At 51.7% G+C, this 23,015-nt stretch overlaps 1 protein-coding gene across 1 annotated transcript in view; it reads right to left on the bottom strand.

Annotated features, from left to right (window-relative positions):
• Positions 1-23,015, bottom strand: part of SMC1A (structural maintenance of chromosomes 1A) — a 205,068-nt gene that overhangs the window by 36,936 nt on the left and 145,117 nt on the right. The window contains exons 14-19 of the mRNA XM_069209287.1: positions 18,618-18,734; positions 17,868-17,974; positions 17,240-17,381; positions 11,589-11,734; positions 10,873-11,026; positions 2,646-2,756 (exon numbers count right to left, since the gene is read on the bottom strand). Coding sequence (XP_069065388.1) covers positions 2,646-2,756; positions 10,873-11,026; positions 11,589-11,734; positions 17,240-17,381; positions 17,868-17,974; positions 18,618-18,734 — 777 coding nt within the window. The remainder of the gene's footprint in view (positions 1-2,645; positions 2,757-10,872; positions 11,027-11,588; positions 11,735-17,239; positions 17,382-17,867; positions 17,975-18,617; positions 18,735-23,015) is intronic.

The raw sequence follows: 23,015 nt of genomic DNA, 5'->3' as shown, positions 1-23,015 counted from the left end.
CACTGTGCACAGCGCGCTGCTGCCCTAAAGCCTCTTAAGCCTCCACTGTGCACAGCACGCCGCTGTCCCAATAGCTCCTAGCCTCCAATGGGCAGAGCACTGCTGTCCTTAAGGATCCTAGCAGCCTCCACTGGGCACAGCACGCTGCTGCCCTAAGGGCTCCTTCCTAGCCTCCACTGGACACAGCGCGCTGCTGCCCTAAAGGCTCCTAGCCTCCACTGGGCACAGCACGCTGCTGCCCTAAAGGCTCCTAGCCTACACTGGGCACAGCACGCTGCTGCCCTAAAGGCTCTTAGCCTACACTGGGCACAGCACGCTGCTGCCCTAAAGGCTCCTAGCCTACACTGGGCACAGCACGCTGCTGCCCTAAAGGCTCCTAGCCTACACTGGGCACAGCACGCTGCTGCCCTAAAGGCTCCTAGCCTACACTGGGCACAGCACGCGGCTGCCCTAAAGGCTCCTAGCCTACACTGGGCACAGCACGCTGCTGCCCTAAAGGTTCCTAGCCTACACTGGGCACAGCACGCTGCTGCCCTAAAGGCTCCTAGCCTACACTGGGCACAGCACGCTGCTGCCCTAAAAGGTCCTTAGCCTTCACTAGGCACAGTGTGCGGCTGCCCTAAAGCCTCTTAGCGTCCACTGTGCACAGCACGCTGCTGTCCTTAAGGGCTCCTATCCTCCAATAGGCAGAACACTTGTGTCCTAAAGGGTCCTAGCAGCCTCCACTGGGCACAGCACCCTGCTGCCTTAAGGGCTCCTTCTTAGGCTCTACTGGACACAGCGCACTGCTGCCATAAAGGCTCCTAGCCTCCACTGGGCACGCACGGAGCTGCGATAAAGGCTCTTAGCCTCCACCGGGCACAGCATGCTGCTGTTCTTATGGCTCCTAGCCTCCAATGAACAGAGCACTGCTGCCCTAAAGGATCCTAGCAGCCTCCACTGGGCACAGCACGCTGCTGCCTTAAAGGATCCTAGCATCCACTGGGCACAGCGTGCTGCTGCCCTAAAGGCTCCTCCCTAGCCTCCACTGGGCACAGCACCCTCCTGCCCTAAAAGCTCTTTCCTAGCCTCCACTGGACACAGTGCGCTCTGCCCTAAAGGATCCTAGCAGCCTCCACTGGGCACAGCGCACTGCTGCCCTAAAGGATCCTAGCAGCCTCCACTGGGCACAGCGTGCAGCTGCCCTAAAGCCTCTTAGCTTCCACTGAGCACAGCACGCTGCTGTGATAAAGGCTAGTAGCCTTCACAGGGCACAGCACGCTGCTGCCCTTAAGGCTCCTTCCTAGCCTCCACTGGGCACAGCGCACTTCTGCCCTAAAAGCTCCTTCCTAGCCTCCACTGGGCACAGCGCGCTTCTGCCCTAAAAGCTTCTTCCTAGCCTCCACTGGAAACAGCGCGCTGCTGTCCTAAAAGCTCCTTCCTAGCCTCCACTGGACACAGCGCGCTCTGCCCTAAAGGCTCCAAGCTTCCACTGGACACAGCGCACTGCTGCCCTAAAGGATCCTAGCAGCCTCCACTGGGCACAGCGTGTGGCTGCCCTAAAGGATCCTCTCTAGCCTCCACTGAGCACAGCACGCTGCTGCGATAAAGGCTCCTAGCCTCCACTAAGCACAGTGTCCTGCTGCCCTAAAGGCTCCTAGCCTACACTCGGCACAGCACGCTGTTGTGATAAAGGCTCCTAGCCTTCACATGTCACAGCACGCTGCTGCGATAAAGGCTCTTAGCCCCCACTGGACACAGTGTGCTGCTGCCCTAAAGGCTCCTCCCTAGCCTTCACTGGACAGCACGCTGCTGCGATAAAGGCTCCTAGCCTCCACTAAGCACAGTGTCCTGCTGCTCTAAAGGCTCCTAGCCTTCAGAGGGCACAGCGCGCTGCTGCGATAAAGGCTCCTAGCCTCCACTGGGCACAGCGTGCTGGTGCAATAAAGGTTCCTAGCCTCCACTGGACAGCGCACTTCTGCCCTAAAGGCTCCTCCCTAGCCTCCATAGACACAGCACGCTGCTGCGATAAAGGCTCCTAGCCTCCACTAGGCACAGCGTGCTGGTGCGATAAAGGCTCCTAGCCTCCACTGGACAGCGCGCTGCTGCCCTAAAGGCTCCTAGCCTCCACTGGGCACAGCGCACTGGTGCCATAAAGGATCCTAGCAGCCTCCACTGGGCACAGTGTCCTGCTGCCCTAAAGGCTCCTAGCCTCCACTGGACACAGCGCGCTGCTGCCCTAAAGGCTCCTCCCTAGCCTCCACTGGACACAGCGCGCTCTGCCCTAAAGGCTACTCCCTAGCCTCCACTGGACACAGCACCCTGGTGCCCCAAAGGATCCTAGCAGCCTCCACTGGGCACAGAGCACTGCTGCCCTAAAGGCTCCTCCCTAGCCTCCACTGGACACAGCACGCTGCTGCGATAAAGGCTCCTAGCCTCCACTGGACAGCGCGCTGCTGCCCTAAAGGCTCCTCCCTAGCCTCCACTGGACAGCGCTCTGCTGCGATAAAGGCTCCTAGCCTCCACTGGGCACAGTGTCCTGCTGCTCTAAAGGCTCCTAGCCTCCACTGGACAGCGCGCTGCTGCCCTAAAGGCTCCGAGCCTCTAATGCTGCTCCTCTCTGTCCCAGCTATGGTGCACAGCACGCTGCTGCCCCTTAAACTCACCTTCAGATCCTCGGACAGCTCACTGTAGTCAATCTCAATCTGAGCCTCCTTGGCATGCACCGTGGTCGTCTTCTGAGAGCTGCTGCTGACGGACTCATTTTCTTGCGATCCCTGATATGCAGAAAGAAAGGGGTGCATAGATGACCAAACAGCTGTATTGGATAAATGTTAATGATTACTGTTTAGGGCACATTGTCACTTTGTCGTTAACTTGGGTGCCTAGAGAAAACAGAATCCGAACTTCACAACACTACTTAGATTCTCAATTGAAGGAAAGGAACCAACTTGAATCTAGCTTTCTTTAATAACATTCAGTAAAATGCTAGCCTGAAAAGATTATCGTTACCCAGGAGCTTCCAGAAACAAAGGACGTTGTGTTCTGCAGGAGCTGGGAGTGCAGATGTTCTAGAGTGTAGGACCCTGTAATCTGAGGGATTGGCAGCTGTGTGTCACTCAAACTTTGCTCGTTAGTTTACTTGTGATGACCGAGCAGCGAGGGCTCTGCCCAGGTGAATGAGGTTACTTTCAGAATGCACTGAGCCATGGTCGAGAACCTTCATGCAGGTTTCATGTGGTAAGATACCGCAAGCAGTGTTTCACACCCTCATAAGCACATACATGCAGGGGTTCTGTGGATGCTTTGGTTTGTGGGTAAAGAACACACAATACGAATATTCTTCATTCAACAGGATGTGAATGTGTACTTTCGGCAAGAATACGACAGATGCGCAGAAATAAAGCAACACGTCTACGGTACTACAATGACTATCCAAGTAAATAATTATTTGTTATTTACGCGGTGTCCATCTCCCATCACAGAGAGCAAATACACATCAGTACTGGGTTCCACCTCTATCCTTAGGCTATAGATCAGACAGGAATTACATTGACTGTGCAGTGCAGCGCTGTTCAAAACACCCCACTGATGAGGGAAGAAGAAAATAAGTTACTGACCTGTAACTGCAGTTCTCCAATATTGGTATCTTTCATAGATTCACATGCTTAAATCATTCCCAGTCGTTGAAGTGGGAGTCCCAAGGTACATAGGAACAGTAATGCAAAAGTTTACATTAAAGTAAATGCAAGAGACAGTGTTCTTAGAAATGACCCCCCAAGTCCAGCCAATCAGGCAACAGCACCCTTTAGAAACCTCACCACAGAGCCTCCAGTCTCAGACTTTCTACCACAAGTGAGATAAAGAACGAGAAGACATAAGATGAGGCTGTACGGGGAGGAAAGTGATTTGCATGTGAATCTATGAAAGATACCAATACTGGAGAACCACAGTTACAGGTAAGTAACTCATTTTCGTCTCCGTTATTGGATCGTTCATAGATTCTCTTGCTTGAATCAGAATAGTCAGCAGTAAAAGTCACAGTATAAAAGATGCCATGCAAACTAAACTGTGAAGGTGGGAAAGTAAGTGGCCCCCCTCACCCAGACTCCGTAGCGCTGCCCGTCCTACTGCTGCCCGCTCCTTCTGCGGCATCGAGGCAGTAATGCGGAGTGAAAGTGCGCCTGCTAGACCAGGCTTCTGCTCTACGTATCTGCTGTATAGGCGGCGCCCGCGGAAACAGCTGTGGAGGTGGAGACAGCTATGGTGGAGTGGGCCTGGACTTTGTTCGTCAATGGTTTTCCTGCTTGTTGATGACAACTGTATGGCGGAAACAATCCACCTTGCTATTGTGTGTTTAGTAACAGGAAATCCCTCTCTGAGGTCGCTGTAGACCACAAACAATTGATCTGCTCTGCGGAAGTTGCTAGGTCTCTGTATGTAGAACTTCAGACATTGTTTTATATGTAGTCTATGCAATTATATCTCTGCTGGAGTGTGAGGATTTGGGAAAAAAATTCTCAATATGACTGGTTCATTTAAGTGGAAGTCTGACGGGAACTTAGGGATACATTTAGGATTATTCCTGAGGGTGACACTGTCAGTATGGAACTGGAGAAAAGGTTGTTTGATTGTAAACACCTGGATGTCACTGACCCGCTTTGCAGAAGTAAGCGCTAGGAGAAGCACTGTTTTCCAGGAAATGTATTTCAACTCTGTATTGTGAATTGGCTCAAATGGGTGTTTCATTATTTGCGATAGTACAACATTGAGATGCCAAGGAGGAGGGGTTGTTCCTGGAGGAAACAACCTGAATAGTCCTTTAAGGAATTGTTTTGTTATTCCGGAAGACCCTAAGGGTAGAGAATGACTGGTATAATGAAATCTAGACATGGCTGCCAGAGGCACTTGGATGGAAAAGTGTGATAGACCAGATCTTGCTAAATAAAGAAGATACAGAAGTATCTGCTTTGCTGCAGATGAGAAAGGGCGGACCTTGGAATCCCTACACCAGATACAAAATCTCCTCCACTGAAGTTTGTATTTTTATTTATAGTCTAGGCTCTAGCATTAGCGAGTACCTCTCATCAATCAGCAGGAATATTTAGGTCATAGAATTCATGGAACTAAGGAGCCAGGCCGTCAGCTGAAGAGGAGTCGGTTGGGATGACGGACCTAGCTTTGGTTCTTCGCTAACAAGCTCGGTATTGGTTGCAACGGAATAGGAGGCTGTCCGAGAGGAGCAGGAGGTCTGTAAACCAAAACTGGCACTGCCACTTGGGAGCTAAGAGTAGCAGTCGACAAGGTTCCCTCTTCATCTTTTTTTTTTAGAACTCTTGGGATCAGTGGAATCAGGAGAAGAGTAGAGTAAGCATAAATTCTTGACCATCTGATAAAAAATGCACTCCCCACGACCGTCTCTGCGGTTGCCAACTTGTGCTGGCATTTGTTGTTCTCTCACTTCATGAAGATGTCTAAGCTGGGCTTGCCCCAGCAATGGAAAAGATGATTGAAAGTAGTGTGGTAGATCTCCCACCCATGGCAGCTTGTTGTGGTCCTGCAAGGGTGTTGGACACTCCTGATATGTGCTCCGCCCTGAAAGTTGTGTTGTCAAAGGGCCAAGTTTCATATCTCTTGTGCCTGGATACAGCGCTGGTGAGCGTGTTCTGCTTGATGAGGAAGGGCTTGCTTGTGGCATTGTCGGTTTGTATGCGAACAGATGAGCCCGTGATTTTGGTTAGAAAAAAGACTTGAGCAGCAGGAAGATGGCCTTTAATTCCAGCAAGCTGATTTGGAGCACTACTACCTGGGTGGTCCATTGTCTTCTCACTGTCAGGTCTTAGAGATGAGCGTCCAAGCCCCCTAGGGACGCATCTGTGGTCATGACATTTTCTGGAATCTGAGCCAGGAAGGGGAGGCCCTCAGAGATGCTGGATGTTTGCGACCACCATTTAATGGCTCACCGCATTGCAGGCGTTATCTGAACAATATCATCAAAAGATTCGTTGACTTGGAGCCACTGTATGTCCAACTCCCCTTGAAATGGTCTCATGTGGAGATGGTAGTTTGGTATGAGGAGAATGCAGGAGGAAAGCATCCCCAGGAAGACTTGTAGATCCAGACAGAAGTGGACCTTCTTTTGGTGAGGTGTAGTGCTAGGTTGTGATTCTTTTGCTGTCTTTCTTGAGAGGTGAAAGCTTTCGCTTGTTCTGTATCCAGCACAGCTCCCAGAAAGGTGATGTTGGTTGTAGGAGTTAGATGTGACTTTTGGAAGTTGACCAACAGGTCTAAGGTGAAGAAAAGAGATAGACATGTTGTGTCCTTGGCCACTTGGCATGCAGTGTTTGCTTTTATGAGCCAATTGTCCAAGTACAGGAATACTCAAACTCCTTTTTGTCTGAGAAATGCTGCTACTGGAGCTAAGACCTTGGAGAAAACTTGGGGGCGGACCTCAGACCGAATGGTAACACTTTGAATTGGTAGTGAGTGCCGGCCACCTTGAAGCGCAAGAACTTCCTGTGGCTGGGGTGTATTGGGATATGAAAATAGGTGTCTTGGAGATCCAAGGCGGTCAGACAATCCCCTTGATTTAACAGGTTAACATATCCTGAAGAGTGACCATATGGAGTGATTGTTATTTTCAGGAACTTGTTCAGCTGACGAAGATCTAAGATTGGCACCAGTCACATGCCCATTTCTGAATAAGGAAGAAGTGAGAGTAGAAGCCGGTTCCTCTCTGAGACTACGGTACAATTTCTATGGCTCTCTTGTGTATCAAAAGAGGAGCTCTTTCAAGTGGGTAGTTGGTGGCCCTCACTGTGGTACATTGAGGTGCTTGCTGAAAGTCCAGAGTATGTCCCCTGGTGACAGCGAGGACCCACTGATCTGATGTGATCTGAGATCTCCGGTTGACATACCTGGAGATTCTGCCCCCTATTTGAGTAGTGGACTAGAGGGTTTGTGGCAGTGGGTGCCAGACCCTGATGGCTGGAATCCGCTTTAGTAGTTCACCAGCATATATTTTAAATTGGTGACCAGTGAGACTGGCATTTGTACTGTAGGTTCCTGCTGCTGCTGTTGTGAATAACCGGCGTGATGTTGGTCTGTGAACGGTTCATGAACGTATGATTGTTGGGGATACTGTTGGTCATCTTCATCCTCCTCTAGGCATTTAATGCGTAAATCCGAAAGGCTACGAGCCATTACGAAAAGTCCATTATCTGAATATTCCTCCTCTTCATCAAGGAGGTTATTTGGAGGGGGCAGGTGATACCTTAATGGGTGAGGTATAGGATAGCAACAGCGTCTCTTGTGTTGACTTGCACCTTAATGGTATCAGCGTTAAGGGGTAGAAAAGAAGGTTGGTTTGACTTCAAATCAGGTCTTGCTGTTGATGAAGAGCAGAACTTCGTCAACAGGTCCAATTTAGAAGTTTTTGTCAACACTTTGTGAGTGTAGGAAAGAAGCCTCTTTTTGGCATGGTTACTGTCACTTTTTGCCTGCCCTCAGTGTATTTTGACTGCTAACCAGGACCCCAGTAAATGTTGCTCTCTCCCTCTTTGGTTGCTTAGGACTTTGCACACCCCACAATTGGCATACTGGTGCCTCCATGTAAGTCCCTAGTATATAGTACTTATGTACCCAGGGCATTGGGGCACCAGGGGTCCCCCCATGCAAAATGTTTCTGCAGGCCTGCCATTGCTGCTTGCGTATAAACGTGCATGCACCCTCTCACTACAGGTCACCCCTATGGTAGGCCCTCCTAGCCCAGAGGGCTGGGTGCAGGTGGCTGTGTGCGAGGGCACGCCTGCATGCGCAGAAGTGCCCCTACAAAGTCCAGTGTAATGGAGGTAGAATTCGTAAGTGCGGGGAAGCCATTTTACACATGTACTGGACACAGCTGTGTCCAGCTACATAATGGTAACTCCAAACCTGGGCATGTTTGGTATCAAACATGCTGGAATCATACCCCAATACTGTTACCAGTACTGGTTGTATGATTCCATGCAATCTTGGTGCTCAACACAGGACCCCCGGCATTGTTCTTACTAGTCTTCTGGAGTTTTCCGGGCAGCCTGTGCTGCTGCCACCCCTTAAACATGTTTCTGCCCTCCTGCACTAGCATTACCCTCTCCTGACTAAGGTCACCCCTCCTGCCCTGGGATACAGGACGTGCACTAGCATTACCCTCTCCTGACTGAGGTCACCACTCCTGCCCTGGGATACAGGACGTGCACTAGCATTACCCACTCCTGCCCTGGGATACAGGACTGTACTAGCATTACCCTCTCCTGACTGAGGTCACCCCTCCTGCCCTGGGATACAAGACGTCCACTAGCATTACCCTCTCCTGACTGAGGTCACCCCCACCTGCCCTGGGATAGGGGACGTGCACTAGCATTACACTCTCCTGACTGAGGTCACCCCTCCTGCCCTGGGATACAGGACTGCACTAGCATTACCCTCTCCTGACTGAGGTCACCCCTCCTGCCCTGGGATACAAGACTGCACTAGCATTACCCTCTCCTGACTGAGGTCACCCCTCCTGCCCTGGGATACAGGACTGCATTAACATTACCCTCTCCTGACTGAGGTTACCCCTCCTGCCCTGGGATACAAGACGTCCACTAGCATTACCCTCTCCTGACTGAGGTCACCCCTCCTGCCCTGGGATACAAGACGTCCACTAGCATTACCCTCTCCTGACGGAGGTCACCCCTCCTGCCCTGGGATACAAGACGTCCACTAGCATTACCCTCTCCTGACTGAGGTCACCCCTCCTGCCCTGGGATACAGGACGTGCACTAGCATTACCCTCTCCTGACTGAGGTCACCACTCCTGCCCTGGGATACAGGACGTGCACTAGCATTACCCTCTCCTGACTGAGGTCACCCCCTCCTGCCCTGGGATACAGGACTGCATTAACATTACCCTCTCCTGACTGAGGTTACCCCTCCTGCCCTGGGATACAAGACGTCCACTAGCATTACCCTCTCCTGACTGAGGTCACCCCTCCTGCCCTGGGATACAAGACGTCCACTAGCATTACCCTCTCCTGACTGAGGTCACCCCTCCTGCCCTGGGATACAAGACGTCCACTAGCATTACCCTCTCCTGACTGAGGTCACCCCTCCTGCCCTGGGATACAGGACGTGCACTAGCATTACCCTCTCCTGACTGAGGTCACCACTCCTGCCCTGGGATACAGGACGTGCACTAGCATTACCCTCTCCTGACTGAGGTCACCCCTCCTGCCCTGGGATACAGGACGTGCACTAGCATTACCCTATCCTGACTGAGGTCACCCCCACCTGCCCTGGGATAGAGGACGTGCACTAGCATTACCCTCTCCTGACTGAGGTCACCCCTCCTGCCCTGGGATACAGGACTGCACTAGCATTACCCTCTCCTGACTGAGGTCACCCCTCCTGCCCTGGGATACAAGACTGCACTAGCATTACCCTCTCCTGACTGAGGTCACCCCTCCTGCCCTGGGATACAGGACTGCATTAACATTACCCTCTCCTGACTGAGGTCACCCCTCCTGCCCTGGGATACAAGACGTCCACTAGCATTACCCTCTCCTGACTGAGGTCACCCCTCCTGCCCTGGGATACAAGACGTCCACTAGCATTACCCTCTCCTGACCTGGGATACAGGACGTGCACTAGCATTACCCTCTCCTGACTGAGGTCACCCCTCCTGCCCTGGGATACAAGACGTCCACTAGCATTACCCTCTCCTGACCTGGGATACAGGACGTGCACTAGCATTACCCTCTCCTGACTGAGGTCACATACAGGACGTGCACCAGAATTACCCTCTCCTGACTGAGGTCACCCCTCCTGCCCTGGGATACAAGACATCCACTAGCATTACCCTCTCCTGACTGAGGTCACCTCTCCTGACCTGGGATACAGGACTGCACTAACATTACCCTCTCCTGACTGAGGTCACCCTTCCTGCCCTGGGATACAGGACGTGCCCTAGCATTACCCTCTCCTGACCTGGGATACAGGACGAGCACTAGCATTACCCTCTCCTGACTGAGGTCACCCCCTCCCGCCCTAGGATACAGGACGTGCACTAGCATTACCCTCTCCTGACTGAGGTCACCCCTCCTGCCCTGGGATACAGGACGTGCACCAGCATTACCCTCTCCTGACTGAGGTCACCCCTCCTGCCCTGGGATACAGGACGTGAACTAGTATTACCCTCTCCTGACTGAGGTCACCCCTCCTGTCCTGGGATAGAGGACGTGCACCAGCATTACCCTCTCCTGACTGAGGTCACCCCTCCTGCCCTGGGATACAGGACTGCACTAGCATTACCCTCTCCTGACTGCGGTCACCCCTCCTGCCCTGGGATACAGGACGTGAACTAGTATTACCCTCTCCTGACTGAGGTCACCCCTCCTGTCCTGGGATAGAGGACGTGCACTAGCATTACCCTCACCCCTCCTGCCCTGGGATACAGGACGTGCACTAGCATTACCCTCTCCTGACTGAGGTCACCCCTCCTGCCCTGGGATACAGGACGTGCACTAGCATTACCCTCTCCTAACTGAGGTCACCCCTCCTGCCCTTGGATACAGGATGCCCTCTAGCATTACCTCCTCCTGACTGATGTCATCCCTCCTGCCCTGGGATACAGGACGCCCTCTAGCATTACCCTCTCCTGACTGAGGTCACCCCTCCCGCCCTGGGATACAGGACGTGCACTAGCATTACCCTCACCCCTCCTGCCCTGGGATACAGGACGTGCACTAGCATTACCTCCTCCTGACTGATGTCATCCCTCCTGCCCTGGGATACAGGACTGCACTAGCATTACCCTCTCCTGACTGCGGTCACCCCTCCTGCCCTGGGATACAGAATGTGCACCAGCATTACCTCCTCCTGACTGATGTCATCCATGCTGCCCTTGGACAGTGGCAGTTTGATGTCTTGCATCTTGCACGCCTGCAGCAGGTTGTGGCGGTCACTGCGTTTCTGCTCCAGTTTGGTTTCGATGGCCGTCACTTCTTTCTGCAGGACAGTCAGCTCCCTGATGAGAACACAGACACATCAGCACAGGCCCTTTCAAGCCATGCCCCACGTAACTATGCAGGGCAGAGTTTAACTACAGACAACAGCTTCTTGAACATAGCACACCCAACGTGCATGTGCAGAAAACTGACAAGGTACAAACCTCTGCAGCCTTTACACACCTGTCATGTTGCACAGTTTGCTCATTCATCAATCACATTGAGCTTCTCATTACAACTAATTGTACTTGCCAACATACCCCAATCCCACGTAACTCCCTTGCTTCCTGGCAGCCACAGGTCCTGTCCTGGCACCCGCCAGCCACAGGCAAGTCCTGTCCTGGCTCCTGCCAGCCACAGGTCCTATAGGTCCTAGCAGCCTGCCGCCAGCCACGGGTCCTAGCAGCCTGCCGCCAGCCACGGGTCCTAGCAGCCTGCCGCCAGCCACGGGTCCTAGCAGCCTGCCGCCAGCCACGGGTCCTAGCAGCCTGCCGCCAGCCACGGGTCCTAGCAGCCTGCCGCCAGCCACGGGTCCTAGCAGCCTGCCGCCACCCCGCCAGCCACAGGTCCTACGTGACTTACTTGTTGGCGCCACCTAGCTTCTTGCGAATCTCCTCCATCTCGTGGTTCTTGTCGTTGACTTCAGACTTCTTGGCCAGGTGCTGGTTCTTCAGGTCCTGCAGCTGCGCCATGGTCTCGTCAATGATCTTCATGTGCCGCTGTTCCTCCTGCCGAGGGGGAGAGAAGGACAAAACCAGCCTGCTTCTATTAACTAGTCAGAGAAAGGATTTTAAAATATAAGAGAAAGGAAAGGGAGGTACTTCTCTACACCATGCATACGAATCTTCATAGAACAAGGTGGAGAAAACAAAAGGTGTCTGAATAACAGCAACAAATAATTTCAGGTCTCCCTAAGTGCCCACTTGTGTGAAGAAGAGCCAAACGTGGAGAAAAGAAAACAGCTTGAAGCGCAATTTTCATTTTAAAACCAATACCACCAATAGCTCAGTGACGTCTTTGAAAAAATGACTTTAGTATAAACTTTCTCTTTAAAAAAAAAAAAATTAGGGTCAGAAATCCTAACCGTGGTTTGAAAAAAGCCATGCAGCTTGTATTTTCTTCTGGTATGCTTTACGTTGCACCCTCAGTGAAAGACAACCCGGGAGTTCCCAGGACCTGCTCTATGTGTTCTGTAGAGCCGAGGCGGTCATAGCAAGGGAGGAAGAGATGGGGCCAAGTGTAAAGTCAAACCCCTGGTCCAGAGTGGCTGCTTCCCACACACCGGGGAAGGAGCCCAATGTAGGGACAGTCCTTTCACTTGCGCCCGGGAGGGGAGCAGTCGCTCAACTGGAAATGGAGAAGAATTTCCTGTAGGACACTACGTATGTTGTGTAGAGTATCTGAGGAGGAGACCAGGAGATCGAGTGCAAGGTTAATGCACACAGAATGCACCTTGTGGGTCTGCACTACTTGATGTTTCCTCTACAGGTGCGATAGCCTACAGCCTTTGGACCCTGACCAAAACCGTAGCTTTCTGGTGGTCCAAGGAGGGAGAACAATCAATCCTTTTCCAAACCAATTTATCCTTTATCCCGCCCCCTTTCTTGTGTTGCACTGGCCATAACCTAAAAAGGAACCACTGACAAATTCAATAGGTCTCGCCTCTGGAACCTGCCAGCTTTTCCAATGGCTTTTGGAGATGCTATACGGCAACAGAGGGCAAAGCAAAGTGCCTTTTCTGATGCCGTGCATCTTCAGTATTAAAACATAAAAGTGGCAGAGCCGGAGGAACAAAATGGAGCAAAGGAGTTGGGAACAAGCACTAGAGAGAGCGCGCTGCACACAATGGTGGCAGCAGCACGGAAAGAAGTACACAAGGGAGAGTACGACACCAAGCGCAGGTGAGAAGCGCACAAGGGAGAGTACTACACCAAGCGCAGGAGAGAAGCGCACAAGGGAGAGTACGACACCAAGCGCAGGGGAGAAGCGCACAAGGGAGAGTACGACACCAAGCGCAGGGGAGAAGCGCACAAGGGAGAGTACGACACCAAGCGCAGGGGAGAGGCGCACAAGGGAGAGTACTACACCAAGTGCAGGAGAGAAGCGCACAAGGGAGAGTACGACACCAAGCGCAGGGGAGAAGCGCACAAGGGAGAGTACTACACCAAGCGCAGGAGAGAAGCGCACAAGGGAGAGTACGACACCAAGCGCAGGGGAGAAGCGCACAAGGGAGAGTACTACACCAAGCGCAGGAGAGAAGCGCACAAGGGAGAGTACGACACCAAGCGCAGGGGAGAAGCACACAAGGGAGAGTACGACACCAAACGCAGGGGAGAAGCGCACAAGGGAGAGTACGACACCAAGCGCAGGAGAGAAGCGCACAAGGGAGAGTACGACACCAAGCGCAGGTGAGAAGCGCTCAAGGGAGAGTACGACACCAAGCGCAGGGGAGAAGCGCACAAGGGAGAGTACGACACCAAGCGCAGGAGAGAAGCGCACAAGGGAGAGTACTACACCAAGCGCAGGAGAGAAGCGCACAAGGGAGAGTATGACACCAAGCGCAGGGGAGAAGCGCACAAGGGAGAGTACGACACCAAGCGCAGGTGAGAAGCGCTCAAGGGAGAGTACGACACCAAGCGCAGGGGAGAAGCGCACAAGGGAGAGTACGACACCAAGCGCAGGAGAGAAGCGCACAAGGGAGAGTACTACACCAAGCGCAGGGGAGAAGCGCACAAGGGAGAGTACTACACCAAGCGCAGGAGAGAAGCGCACAAGGGAGAGTATGACACCAAGCGCAGGGGAGAAGCGCACAAGGGAGAGTACGACACCAAGCGCAGGGGAGAAGCGCACAAGGGAGAGTATGACACCAAGCGCAGGGGAGAAGCGCACAAGGGAGAGTACAACACCAAGCGCAGGGGAGAAGCGCACAAGGGAGAGTACGACACCAAGCGCAGGGGAGAAGCGCACAAGGGAGAGTACGACACCAAGCGCAGGAGAGAAGCGCACAAGGGAGAGTATGACACCAAGCGCAGGGGAGAAGCGCACAAGGGAGAGTACTACACCAAGCGCAGGAGAGAAGCGCACAAGGGAGAGTATGACACCAAGCGCAGGGGAGAAGCGCACAAGGGAGAGTACGACACCAAGCGCAGGTGAGAAGCGCTCAAGGGAGAGTACGACACCAAGCGCAGGGGAGAAGCGCACAAGGGAGAGTACGACACCAAGCGCAGGGGAGAAGCGCACAAGGGAGAGTACGACACCAAGCGCAGGGGAGAAGCGCACAAGGGAGAGTACGACACCAAGCGCAGGGGAGAAGCGCTCAAGGGAGAGTACTACACCAAGCGCAGGGGAGAAGCGCACAAGGGAGAGTACGACACCAAGCGCAGGGGAGAAGCGTACAAGGGAGATTACGACACCAAGCGCAGGGGAGAAGCGTACAAGGGAGAGTACTACACCAAGCGCAGGAGAGAAGCGCACAAGGGAGAGTACGACACCAAGCGCAGGGGAGAAGCGCACAAGGGAGAGTATGACACCAAGCGCAGGAGAGAAGCGCACAAGGGAGAGTACGACACCAAGCGCAGGGGAGAAGCGCACAAGGGAGAGTACGACACCAAGCGCAGGGGAGAAGCGCACAAGGGAGAGTACGACACCAAGCGCAGGGGAGAAGCGCACAAGGGAGAGTACGACACCAAGCGCAGGGGAGAAGCGCACAAGGGAGAGTACGACACCAAGCGCAGGGGAGAAGCGCACAAGGGAGAGTACGACACCAAGCGCAGGGGAGAAGCGCACAAGGGAGAGTGTGACACCAAGCGCAGGGGAGAAGCGCACAAGGGAGAGTACTACACCAAGCGCAGGAGAGAAGCGCACAAGGGAGAGTATGACACCAAGCGCAGGGGAGAAGCGCACAAGGGAGAGTACGACACCAAGCGCAGGAGAGAAGCGCACAAGGGAGAGTACGACACCAAGCGCAGGGGAGAAGCGCACAAGGGAGAGTACGACACCAAGCGCAGGGGAGAGGCGCACAAGGGAGAGTACGACACCAAGCGCAGGGGAGAGGCGCACAAGGAGAGTACGACACCAAGCGCAGGGGAGAAGCGCACAAGGGAGATTACGACACCAAGCGCAGGGGAGAAGCGTACAAGGGAGATTACGACACCAAGCGCAGGGGAGAAGCGCACAAGGGAGAGTACTACACCAAGCGCAGGAGAGAAGCGCACAAGGGAGAGTATGACACCAAGCGCAGGGGAGAAGCGTACAAGGGAGATTACGACACCAAGCGCAGGGGAGAAGCGTACAAGGGAGATTACGACACCAAGCGCAGGGGAGAAGCGTACAAGGGAGATTACGACACCAAGCGCAGTGGAGAGGCGCACAAGGGAGATTACGACACCAAGCGCAGGGGAGAAGCGTACAAGGGAGATTACGACACCAAGCGCAGGGGAGAAGCACACAAGGGAGAGTACAACACCAAGCGCAGGGGAGAAGCGCACAAGGGAGAGTACAACACCAAGCGCAGGGGAGAAGCGTACAAGGGACAGTACGACACCAAGCACAGGGGAGAAGCACAGAAGGGAGAGTAAGACACCAAGCGCAGGAGAGAAGCGCAGAAGGGAGAGTACGACACCAAGCGCACAGGAGAAGCCCACAACGGTGAGTACGACACTGAGCGCAGGGGAGAAGTACACAAGAAAGAAGCATGGAGGGACATTTGAGGGAGAAGTGATTTCTGGAAGGACACAAATCAGCCAAATCAAGTGGATGGTAAAGGGACTGTGCCAAGATCTTGTCTCTCACTTCAGGTCTTGCGATACCGAATGGCTGTGTTGCAGTAAGGTGTGGAGATCTATGAGGGGCCCCTGGCAGTGGCACAGTCAGCACCTCATCCCACTTCTGTGGGATAGTTGACAGGGTCCCCACCAATTTGATCTTGCAACTGGGGATGAACAAGTACGCAGAGGTCACACGTCTTTGGCAGTTCTGGCCTCCAGGTCGGTGGACGTGGTGGTCGAGAAAGGTCATCTTAACACCAGGGTTACTGGGCCTTGCAAGACTCAAAGCACATCAGCAGCAGCAGAAGTCTGTCCAGTCATGCTGCACTGATGCTGGGCAGTATGTGATCGCTTGGCGGGTTGTCAATCTTTCACACGGTTCACCACATGAGCCAGGGATGGAGGCCGGGCGCCAGTCAACGCTCATGTTGGTGCTACTTACACTACCTTACTTGGACAAGAAGAACTACGACTTGAACAAGGTGAGGTGGTTTTGTCCCCATAATCATACTGATTGCCCAGACAGAGGATGCTGAGTCACCTTTATAAGTCAAGGAACTGGTTTGGGGTGGTTCCTTTTCAAATGTCCTTTTTTGGCTGCTGTGCTGACACAGCCTTTGTGCAAGGTAATGGCTCTTGCAGTAGATAGTGACTGTGTTGGCTTCAACCAAACGTATCCAAAACACAAGCACAGTGGAGTATGAGGCCTTTGCACCTCATTGTATACAGGCTTCATGAAGAGGTGCTCATGGAGAGACAAAGTGCAGGCTGTTCTGTCCCTCCCACAACAGAATCTGCATCTGCACCATTAACCAAACGGCAGTGATCATGAAGGACTAATCAGCAATCCCCTGCTAAAAAAGGTCCTCATAAAATTTCTAAGGGTAGAATGTTTCCATCCTCCCAAACTTCAGCAACGAAAAAACAATACCACCAATTTCACTTGCAATTCGGTTAAACCAGGGGTAGATGTCCATTTACGATGTCAGGGAGACCTGTGTTCCAAAGGTAGTAAATGCTGAACAAGTCTGAGACCTTGCAAATTCGATGGGTATTGTGTGTATCAGCCACTGAAGAAGCTAGCACCAGTCAATGCACTGTGTTTCTGTGTACATCCCTGGTTTAGCTCCTCTTTTTAGAGAGCCATTAAAAAAGTAGCCATCAAAGGTGAACTGTGAAGTAAATAGCTTGTATTGGGGTTTCCAACACCCTCCACCTCTGGGATTAAGCCTCGATTGCTTGTTCACACTAACCAGTAAATGTCAAGAGCCTAAAAGTAGTAACTTGGTATCCAATCCTTGAGCACCCGTATGTGGCCTGGACTCCAGCGGTAAACAATAGCGGCTACAGAGGATACTGACCAGTTGTCGCCAAATGTCCAGCATCTCTCAGGCACTGCTCGGCATTCCTTCCTTATCTCCAGCCTCACACAACCCCTTCTGTGACTTCTGGAAAGAGCAGACGTACCTTCTTAAGTTTCTCAATCTCGTTCTCATCCTTCTTGACGGACTGCTCCCAGGTGTGCACCTTGCCCTGGTCCTCCTTCAGCTGGTTCTTCTCGTAGTCTAGCTGGATGCCAAGGCGGGTTTTCTGGTTCTCAAACTCCAGCCTGTCATGGAATGAAGAGCAGAGTGAGCTGGACCTGGTTTCCACAGCAGAGAGCAACTTGCCTCATTTAATTATAAAGCAAAAACCACAAACCAAACCACAAACCAGACCACAATGCAAATGTCAGATCAGGAAGCAGGAAATAGCAAGAAAGACGACAGCCAATGATGGTTAGCAAATGGATTTGCCTTACCTGGAACAGAATTTAGTTTCCAGGTTTTGGCCTGAGGACACGAGCATAAAGGACTAACTGTCCTTTTCAATACTCCGCTCCTTGCTGCAGGAAACACCCACCGGCATTCTCAGGGTGGTGAAAAGCCCAAAATGCAGTGAAGACAGCAGTTCTCGTCTCAAAAGACAATATAACAAGTAGGAGCACCCGCAATGGGCGGATTAGGGAAAGACCATTTCCAAGCAACTATACACTTCCCTAAGAGAACAGAAAGGCCCAATATGCATTTTAGAGAGAGTGAGGGATCAAAAATACCTTTTCTTGGCAATCTCATTCTGCCTCTTCACTTTCTCCTCCTCAAACTCACGAATGTTCCTCACACCAATCTCACGACAGAACTCCTCGAAGACTTCATCCTCAACCTGTAAAAGGTGGCACTGGTCAGGAACGTAAGTGAACCTACATAGGGATCTCCCTCTGAACCTTAAACTGTGCAGAACTGAGCCGGCATGTGGGTTAGCTCAGTCACACCCAAAGGTCTCCCCGCACAGAGTACACACTCCTCTTCTCCTACAGATCAGTCATCTCAGTCTGACTCACATGGTTAGTGCTTGGTGCTGGAGCGGACGGCATCAGGAGAGGGAGTCCATCGCCGAGGACTCCCCAGTGTTACATCTCTGACTCACATGCCTGAAATCATTCATGAATGTGCTCCTATCATAGGAGGTCTCTCTCTAATATGAGGCAGCCCTCTAATACTCCAAAGCCTGACAGGCATGCCAACACATTAATTTTGTGGTCATTTTGGTTACGGGTGCAGCTCTGAATCAGGGGCACCATGTCTGTTATGCAAGTTTCTACTACTTGCCAGACAAAGAGAAGCCCTTCCTGACCCCCTGTCCCTTCTATTCACCACCCAAAACACACCTCAGCATCTCCTTTCCACACGCAGTGAACGCCTGTGGCCGTGAGAGCCCTGAATCACACTTCTTGTCACGTTAGCCAGATCCAGGAAGAAAAAGCCCACTCTGACTGTCCCATTGCGCTCTGCCTCCCAGCACGTACCACATTCATTTTATCCTTCAGTTCATTCATCTCCCGATCGCGGCTCTGTATCACACGTTTGATGTCATTGATGCGAGGGCTGAAGTTAGCAAGTTCACTCTCCAGTTTCGACTTCTCCTACAGAGATTAAAAGAAAAATGACAATCAGTGATACAGAAAGGAAGCAAACGTTACTTGCTAGTAACACTAATTTACCATTGTAGACACGGTTATTGAATTCAAATATATATCTGCCTACATCCAATATTCTGGAAAAAATATTAACATACAGAAGACTACATGTCTGTAGAACGCTAAATTCTGTTTTTATTTTAATGAAGCCATTGGAATTCAAGTGTGACAACACACAATAATTTGACTGGAAAGCCTAATACAATTATCCTCCTTCCCCAAAAACAAAGGCCAATTGACCTTGCTCAGCGACTCAACCGAAGTGCTCCTATGTCCTAAAAATCACAGCAGTGTCACTGAAGCAATTCATTCAGGCTGAGTCTGAATAACAACCCAAGCAAGCCACATTTTAACAATACCCCTGTGTAAGGAAATGCCTCCTTGGCATGCTTACTCCCTGACTTTTTGCCTTTGCTGATGCCAAGTTATGATTTGAAAGTGTGCTGAGGCCTGCTAACCAGGCCCCAGCATCAGTGTTCTTTCCCTAACCTGTACCTTTGTTTCCACAATTGGCACAACCCTGGCACTCAGGTAAGTCCCTTGTAACTGGTACCCCTGGTACCAAGGGCCCTGATGCCAGGGAAGGTCTCTAAGGAGTCACGACAACCCCTAAGGTGTCCTGAGCTGAGGGGACTCTGACTTTTAGAAATCCTCCATCTTGCAGATGGAGGATTCCCCCAATAGGATTAGGGATGTGAACCCCTCTCCACCGGGAGGAGGCACAAAGAGGGTGTAGCCACCCTCAGGGATAGTAGCCATTGGCTACTAACCTCCCAGACCTAAACACACCCCTAAATTTAGTATTTAGGGCCCCCCAGAACCTAGGAAGATAGATTCCTGCAACCTGAAGATGAAGGAGGACTGCTGACCTGAAGCCCTGCAGAGAAGACGGAGACACAAACTGCTTTGGCCCCAGCCCTACCGGCCTGTCTCCCCACTTCAAGAAAAACTGCAACAGCAACGCGTCCGCCAGGGTCCAGCGACCTCTGAAGCCTCAGAGGACTACCCTGCATCTAAAAGGACCAAGAAGCTCCAGAGAACAGCGGCCCTGTTCCACAAAGACTGCAACTTTGTAACAAAGAAGCAACTTTTAAAGACCACACGTTTCCCGCCGGAAGCGTGAGACTTTCCACTCTGCACCCGACGCCCCCAGCTTGACCTGCGGAAAACTAACTCTACAGGGAGGCCTCCCCGGCGACTGCGAGCCCGTGAGTAGCCAGAGTTGACCCCCCTGAGCCCCCACATCGACGCCTGCAGAGGGAATCCAGATGCTCTCCCTGACCTCGACTGCCTGCTTCAAAGAACCAGACGCCTGGGAAACACACTGCACCCGCAGCCCCCAGGACCTGAAGGATCTGAACTCCAGTGCAGGAGCGACCCCCAGGTGGCCCTCTTCCTAGCCCAGGTGGTGGCTACCCCGAGAACCTCACCCCCCCCCACCTTTGCCTGCATCGCTGAAGAGACCCCGGGTCTTCCATTGATCTCTATTACAAACCCGACACCTGTTTGCACACTGCACCCGGCCGCCCCCGTGCCGCTGAGGGTGTACTTTTTGTGCCTGCTTGTGTCCCCCCCACCAAAAAAAAAACCCTTGTCTGCCCTCTGAGGGCGCTGGTACTTACCTGCTGGCAGACTGGAAGCGGGGAATCCCTATTTCCATTGAAGCCTATGTGTTTTGGGCACCACTTTGACCTCTGCACCTGACCGGCCCTGAGCTGCTGGTGTGGTAACTTTGGGGTTGCCCTGAACCCCCAACGGTGGGCTACCTTGGACCCAACTTTGAACCCTGTAAGTGCTTTACTTACCTGTGAACCTAACAAATGCTTACCTCCCCCAGGAACTGTTGAATTTTGCACTGTGTCCATTTTTAAAATAGCTTATTGCCATTTTTGCCAAAACTGTACATGCTATTGTGATGATTCAAAGTTCCTAAGATACCTGAGTGAAATACCTTTCATTTAAAGTATTGTTTGTAATTCTTGAACCTGTGGTTCTTAAAATAAACTAAGAAAATATATTTTTCTATATAACAACCTATTAGCCTGGAATTGTCTTTGAGTGTGTGTTCCTCATTTATTGCCTGTGTGTATGTATAACAAATGCTTAACACTACCCTCTGATAAGCCTACTGCTCGACCACACTACCACAAACAGAGCATTAGAATTATCTCTTTTTGCCACTATCTTACCTCTAAAGGGAACCCTTGGACTCTGTGCATACTATTCCTTACTTTGAAATAGTACATACAGAGCGAACTTCCTACACCCGGGTTTAAAGAGGATGACTGTTGGTTGTTTATGCTGGCAAAAGAACTACAATTAGGGACCTTTTTCCACCTTGAGATTTTCTCTGACTTTAATTGACATTAAAATAAAACAGCAAGTTCCTCTGTTGTCTCTGGAGTACAACGTTGGAAGGTTAGAGCGCCATCATGCAAAGAAGGTGCTCAGAGTTTTGTTTTTGGAAGAGACATCATGAAAAGCAAACATTCAATGAAAACGTTAATTATAAAACAACTGAAAATACAGGTGGAACAGAAAAAAATCCCAGATTCATACGGTATTGTAGTGCAAAGTTGTGGACAAGTCTCCCGGAAGGCAATTCACAAAGCTCAGACACTGACATTCTCACATAAAAAGAGCCCTGAGACACTGGTAACCTCTGACAGAAAAGGGTGAGGCCAGACACCGCCTATCTACGCGCACTCTTATAAGAGAAAGTTACACCAGTGAAGCCAGGCCTATAGTTTCCTCTCATTGCTTGTTAATGTTTTCCGACACTTAACACAGAATGATTCCTGTTGGGGAGGTCGCAAGAAAGGTAACAAAAGGGTCTGATTAATGTTAAAGCCGGATATGTCTTTTGAAAGCACAGTTTAGGGAGTACTTAGGACATTCTGAGAAGGATTGCAGTGGATAATACACAGCTTGTTCACTTCTATGAAATACGTTGCAGATCCAACTTAGACACACGTTTGATTGAAGACCAGTTGGAACCGGCTGCCTGACTGGAGGAAAGACAAACATTCACCTAATCCCAGAAACGGTGAAAACATGTCAGAAAGGAACACTGTATCAGCAGCCAAACATACCTTTATAGGAAACAAAAGCCAGGTTGGTGGTCTGCCTTTTTACATAGTGCAGTGTCTTCCAGGTGAACTTTAATGCAGCACACTTGAATATGCCACAGTAGGCTTTCTGGATGGAGGGCGTGGGGAGGGGAAAGAGTTTATACCACTCCTGGACCACAGTGAGCGAAGGTGATGTTTTGAAGGGAAGCCCTGGCCCCTGGAGTAGTGACCCTGAGGGAGCAAAAGGTTCTACAACTTTCCAACATTGTCCCTCCATGGGGAATTCAACAGCATGTGAGGTCTTACTGTCTTGTCAGCTAATCAAAAGGTCATGGTAGACCTCTCACCCACTGGATTGGGCTTTTTACACACTCAGTGAGTCTGTTAGAGTGGTCCTGGCAGTATTTGGAAAACAGTTGTTTCTAGTCTGGGTTGTTGGTTCATAGCCTACAACTCGTGTTAAAAGACTATGGGGGTCATTATGACCCCGGCAGATGGCGTTAATATGGAGGAAAGTACTGCCAACAGGCTGGTGGTACTTTTCTCCACATTAAGACATTGGCGATTTGGCTAAGGCAATGTACCACACCAACCACCACGGCGGCCGTCACTTGCCCGCCTAGCAGGATTATGACCCTGCCTACCGCCATGGTTTTCGTGGCAACCTTCCTGCCACGAAAACCATGGCAGTAGGCACTATCAGTGACAGGTAATCTCTTCCCTGTCACTGATGGGGCTCTTCCCCGGCCCCCCTCCCAAGATTTCCTCCCCCCCACCACCCCTCATCCAGAGAACCCCCCACTACATACATGCACCTTCGTGCACACACGAACACACGCATACCCACATTCATCCACACATGCATACATCCATTCACACACACACTGACATACAAAAACACATTCACACAATACAACATACATGCACTCACACATCCGTACATGCACACACATACAACACGCATCACATGCACGCACAGACATGCACCCACACACACACAAACACCCCCCACACCCATTCTCTGCCGGAGCACCCGACTTACCTGATGTCTGGGGGTCCTCCGGCAGGAGACGGGACGGGGCGCTGCCCCCAGCAGCAGCACAGGCCGCATCATGAGTCATGATACGGTCTGCGGCGGTCTACTGGTGTGGCGCTG

The sequence above is a fragment of the Pleurodeles waltl genome, chromosome 10, assembly GCF_031143425.1.
Source record: "Pleurodeles waltl isolate 20211129_DDA chromosome 10, aPleWal1.hap1.20221129, whole genome shotgun sequence".
Classification (NCBI taxonomy): Eukaryota; Metazoa; Chordata; class Amphibia; order Caudata; family Salamandridae; genus Pleurodeles; species Pleurodeles waltl.
This window is presented reverse-complemented; position numbering and strand designations above follow the sequence as displayed.